The 5474-nt window shown below is 55.3% G+C and overlaps 1 protein-coding gene across 1 annotated transcript; it reads right to left on the bottom strand.

Moving 5' to 3' along the window:
- Positions 1-1548: 1548 nt before the first annotated feature.
- On the bottom strand, positions 1549-4396 carry HOXB4 (homeobox B4). The gene is made up of 2 exons (XM_057715247.1): positions 3887-4396; positions 1549-3049 (listed from the first exon to the last, which is right to left on the bottom strand). Exons 1-2 carry the CDS (start codon positions 4341-4343, stop codon positions 2751-2753), a joined length of 756 nt encoding a protein of 251 aa, XP_057571230.1. The 5' UTR covers positions 4344-4396; the 3' UTR covers positions 1549-2750.
- Positions 4397-5474: the final 1078 nt, after the last annotated feature.

Genomic DNA, 5474 nt, shown 5'->3' with positions numbered 1-5474 from the left:
CCCCCTTGCAGATCCCAGAGTGGCGGCTAACACTTTTTTCCCCCAACAGCCGGTCTGCGGAGATTTGCTGTTGAATAATAACAAAGGAGAGAGGATACGTATTTAAAGAAAAGAAGTGATTAATGGTTTTCTGTATAATTCTCACATTTTTCTTAGCTCTTGTCTACACAGAATGGCTGTGAACTTTAAGCTCTATAGAAGTCTTTTTTTATTCTATTCATACCTTCCTAAGAGCAGCTTTGATTTGGTTCTATAGACATTCCTGGGGGGCATATGCTTTTTAAGAACTATTTTCCCCCTCTGGAAGAGAAGCGCGGCCGCATCCCTTGTCAGCAAAACATCACACCGCGATTCCACCGAAAACAAAGCTCCCCGCTCTCAACCTCCAGGTCCGGGCGATTTGCTACGAATCTCCCCGCAGCACTGAAACGCGCGGTTCAAACGCCCCTTCCCGCGCGCGGTGGACCCTGGCCCGGTCTGTCCCGGGCCCTGGCCCGGCCTCAAGCGCCTGGGAGCTGCACACCAGAGGAATCCGAAAGAAACAACAGTAAAACGCCCTGGAATTGGCTATTTTTATTTTCTGAAGGGAGATGGGACCGAAAAACGACTTTTAATTGCATCTGCTCTCTTGAGCCCTGAGCTTTAGGGGGCGGGATGGCTGTACCCAGGGCCACCACCGGACCAGAGCCCCGAGACCGGAGCCCCCAGACCGTAGAACTTCTCTTGGGCTCGGCCCCAAAGTGGCCCAAGCCTGACAGAGCTTCTGAGGGTCACCTGCACCCCCTTCCCCTTCCCCCACTCCATTCTAGGGGTGACTGGGACCTCAGAGACAGAAAGCTATTTGGTCCCCAGTCATACTTTCGATACTTTCTATGAGAAAGAAAATTAAAATTAATACAGGAGCAGGGCTTCACAAAGGAGGCCATTTGTCTTCTTGATTATCTATTTGCTTGTCAGAGTGTGAGCTATGGCACCGGCCAGCTCCTTTGTAATATAAAAATACACTGAAAACCCGCAAACACCCAGAAACATCTGTGCAAAAAATTAGACTCATTAAAGCCTTAAACACCTCAGAGGAAAACGATACCTTCTTACGCGGGAGGAAAGAGGCCGGCAGCAGAATCCTCTCTCGGAACTTTAATAAGCAAAGAGCCGTCTGTCTAGAAGGAGACAGCTTTAACCGCATTTTATTTGCTTATGACAAATAAATCACGATATGAAAGCCTTTGCCATACTTAAGCCTCTTGTGTCCTACAATGAAACATTTTCCCCCCATTAGGGATTGGAGTCAGCCCTCCCAGTCCTTTCAATCCATTTTTGGACTAGAGGGGAAAAATTAAAAGCCCCAAACAAAACACACCCACACCCAAAAGGAAAAAGACTAGCTACCACAATTTGGAGTCCTCTGAGATAGAAATTCCCATCGGATCCTTTGAAAAAATTCCTCAACCACATAAATGTGAGGCCGAATGGACTGGGGTGCTTAAAATATACACTGGGTGGCATTTATCTGCATCTTTACATCAAGGTTTCAACAAAAACACGCCGTGCTGGTCACAAGAAACCAAACATTTATTTCTATTGTCACTCTGTACAGGACACACATTGTCACGCCAATGAAGGGTTCTAGACTCAGGCAGCCCCAGAACTAGGAAGGGGTCTGGTTTGGAATGTCAAAAGAGACTAGGAGAGAGGACGCACATAACACAAAATAATAATAATAATTAATAATAATTAATAATAATAATGCAACAATGGGAGAGGTCTCTGTAACCTTATCTCCCAGATGGGAGGGGCATTTTATTTCCTAGTTTCACATTCACTTTCAGTCTAGGAGAAAAGGTCTCCACTCTACAACTCCAGATTGGAGAGAGGGTTGTGCCCAGCTCCCAGAACGCAACTGGCCCCTCACCCCGCCAGGCATGGCATGACCTTCCAGAAGAAGGCCTTCCTGGTCCCCGGGTCCTCTTTTTCTCAATTTCCCTGCCCTGCTCCCGCTAGCCCACGCACCCCCGCCTCCACTTGTCCCCCTCCGGCCCTCACTACCCCAGCCCCGAGGTGGAGGGGGTGAGCGGCCAGCGTCCCGTGAACGGGCGCGAAGGAGGAGGGAGGTTGTGTGCATGTGTTTGTTACCGTGGCCAAAACACTGCGCTATCTGGCAGTCAGGATGCTTTCGCTGGGTTTCAGGAAGGGGGGGACAAAGAAAGAAAATCCAGACTGTCTTCCAGCAGCGGCAGCAGCAGAGGCGGCGGCGGCGGCCAAGCCGGGCCTCATTTGTTAGCCGGGTGTCGAGGTAATGGTCGCCACCGAGGCCCGTCCTCTCCTCGGCAGAGTAAACAAGACAGATGGGCCTGGGCCTGGCGTGATTAAAGATGAAACGTGGATCCATCTTCGCCAAAGCTGAAAATGAGGAGTGCGGCCTCCTCCTATTTCTCTTTCTGTCTTTTTCTTTCTTCCTTCTTCTTCTTTTTTTTTTTTTTAAGGAAGAAAGCAAGAGACTTGAACCTTGCTTCTGAGGGGCCTTGCCTGGCTCCCTATTGTCCTGTCTATAAATAAAGCTTCCCCTCCCCCCTCCTCTGTATTTATTCGCGTAAATAGACAAAGTGGGGTGGGGGGGAGGGCAGGTAGGCTTTTTCAGGCCCAGGCCCCAGGGTCCCCTCCCGTGTCTCCCCCACGCCCCCCCCGCCGCGCTCGCAACGCCCCCCTCCCCCGGCCCCAAGGTTCGCGGCTCCGCGCGCGCGGGGGGGGCACTAGAGCGCGGGGGGGCCTCCGTTGGGCCGGCCAGGGGGCCCGCTGGCGGCGCCTGCGGTGCCACCCGAGCGGATCTTGGTGTTGGGCAACTTGTGGTCTTTTTTCCACTTCATTCGCCGGTTCTGGAACCAAATCTTGATCTGGCGCTCAGAGAGGCAGAGCGCGTGGGCGATCTCCACCCTCCTGCGTCGCGTCAGGTAGCGGTTGTAGTGAAATTCTTTCTCCAGCTCCAAGACCTGCTGGCGAGTGTAGGCGGTCCGAGAGCGCTTGGGCTCCCCGCCGGCGTAATTGGGGTTTACTGGACACACACAGAGAGAGGGAGAAAGAGAAAGTTTTATTGCCCCGAAAGGGAGGAGGGAGAGCCCTTTCTTCCAGCTAACACAGTGTCTCCCTCCCTCCCTCTCCTGCCACCTCTTCTTCCTCCAGAGGGGGTGGGGACGAAAGAGAAAGCGGGACCCCCAGGGAAAGCAAGAGACCTCTAAGTTTTGAAGGATTGTGTGGTCAGGACGTTGTTGTTTGGGTTTCTGGGGAGGGGACAGTGAGGACTCTTCACCAGGTTTTAACCTCTCCTCTCTCCCTCCACTTGGCCTGTGGCCCGGGATGGAAGAATGAGGGGTGAAAGAGGGAGGGGGGCTTCACTAAACCTTTCTTCTCTTAGTTCCCACCCTCTCTGCTCAGATTCCAAGCAGTGCCTGCCCCCAGTAAAAACTTTTGCCCACTTCTCAAAACAAGGAGCCAGACTAGAGGAAAGAAAGGAAAAAATAAATACTGGGAGTTGACTCAACTCTCTGCTTAAATACAGATTACCTCCTCCCCCTTCTCCTCCCCTACCTCTTACACCCCTCCCCAATTTCCAGCTTCACTGAGACAGCATCTCCCTGGCGAAAAAGTCGCTGGTGAGAAAGGCAAAGAGGATGGGGAACCGACTTCAAAGGCGCGGGGCCCACCAGGCCATAAAAATTTATGGGGGATGTAATTATGTGGCTCTGAAAACAGGCGACCGTAAATCTCTGGCAATGGCGAGTTTATAGCGGGGACAATTGGCTTCCCCTAGCTTCCCCCCCCCCCATGCCTCGAGGTCCCTTTGGTGTAAAGCGCCGGGGGTGGGAGGGGGAAAGGGTGCCCACGCACTCACCCGTGCTCACGTGAACTTTGCGCATCCAGGGGTAGACGACGGGCTCTTTGCACGCGGAGTGGGACGGGCTGGGGTGCAGGGGGTTCTGGGCGCAGGGAGGCGGCGGGGGGCTGCTGCTGACCGCCTCGCAGCGCTGGCCGGGCTCCGGGAGGAGGGCCCCTGAGGGCGGCGGTGCGGGAGCCCGAGGGGACAGCCCGGGCGGTGGCGGGGGCGGCGGGGGCGGCGGCGGAGGCGGCGGGGGCCCAGGGTCCCGGCAGGCCGCGTAGCGCTGCACGGTGCACGCGGAGCGCCGCCCGAAGCCCGCCTCCGGCTGGAAGCTGCTCTCTCGCCTCTGGCCGCCGGCGTAGTACCCCGGCGAGTGGTCGCTGGGTAGGTAATCGCTCTGTGAATATTCCTCGCACGGAGGGAACTTGGGGTCGACATAGTTTGAGTTGATCAAAAAAGAACTCATAGCCATTAATTTCTGGGAATTGTCCACAAAATATACTAAAATTTATTCCGACCCCTGACTCGTTTTCCTGTTTCCGAGAGCCCTCCTACTTACTGTCAAGTGAACAAAGTTAGGGGCCCACGTGATCCTCGGAGCCAATGGCCGCCCCGCCTGCGATTCCCGGATAAGGAAATCTGCTCACCCGGACCCTACTCCAGCCAAAGAGGTTTATTTCCCCCTTCTTCTCTTCCCCCCTCCCCACCCACCCATCCACCCACCCAACACACACCAGGATTTACATAGGGCTCCTGCGGGGCGACCGCCTCCTCGCCTGCCTCTCGCGGATGGGGAGAGGGAGGGAGGAAGATGGAGGAAGACAGAGGGAGAGCGAGTGAGAAGGTTGCCACCCGAGGGCCTGTTGGGGCTCTGGGCAGAGCGCAATCCCTGGATCCCCGTGGAAGTTGGGGCTCCGGGTGTGGCCCTTCCTGTCCTGCCTCACCTCCCCCAGGCCTCCCTTAGGGCCCCAGCCCCTCCTCACGACGGGATGGGGGGAGCCCCTGCACCCGGCGTCTGTGCGGGGCAGTTAAGTGAGGGGCGGACTAGGGGCTCCGCCTGGAGAGGGGAACCCACTTGGGGAAGAGACACTGAGCGTGGGCCTTTTCTCTGCAGCCGCACTGGGAGGGGTATGGAGTGAGAGAGGAGGCTTCGGAGCAACCAGGCGGGTGCACGGAGGGACTTGTCAGAGATGAATGGAACCGCGGGCGGATCGATAGGAAATTCATGCACTAATTCGGGGAGACCTCGCCTTCCAAATCGCACTTAGCTGCGCTATTGGTTTGGCTGTGTCAGTCAGTCCGTCTGTTCCCCCCTCCTGTCCACTCCTCGCCTTACCCCACGCGGCCCAAGCCGGGAGAAACGACTTGGTTTCCCACACTGAACATGAGCACTGGAGGGAAAAAACCCTCCAACTTTTGAGAGCACGTTAAACAGCAATTTGCTAATTCCAGAAGCACCGGGGCGACGCTAACCGCGGCGTCGAGACGTTCTAATTGCCGCTAGCTAATGCGGCCGCCTCCGCAGTAAGCAGAAATCTCATATCCTGGTGATGCTGAGGGTAGGAGCCAGGGGTGATCCCCACACAATAACACCCCTTGGTAA

This window comes from Hippopotamus amphibius, chromosome 17 (genome assembly GCF_030028045.1).
Source record: "Hippopotamus amphibius kiboko isolate mHipAmp2 chromosome 17, mHipAmp2.hap2, whole genome shotgun sequence".
NCBI classification, from domain to species: Eukaryota; Metazoa; Chordata; class Mammalia; order Artiodactyla; family Hippopotamidae; genus Hippopotamus; species Hippopotamus amphibius.
This window is presented reverse-complemented; position numbering and strand designations above follow the sequence as displayed.

Coding starts and splice junctions, on each gene's coding strand:
- HOXB4 (XM_057715247.1), bottom strand. CDS start 4,343: ATGGCTATGAGTTCTTTTTTGATCAACTCAAACTATGTCGACCCCAAG. Junction 3,050..3,886: donor CAAAGTTCACGTGAGCACGG/GTGAGTGCGTGG, acceptor GTGTGTGTCCAG/TAAACCCCAATTACGCCGGC.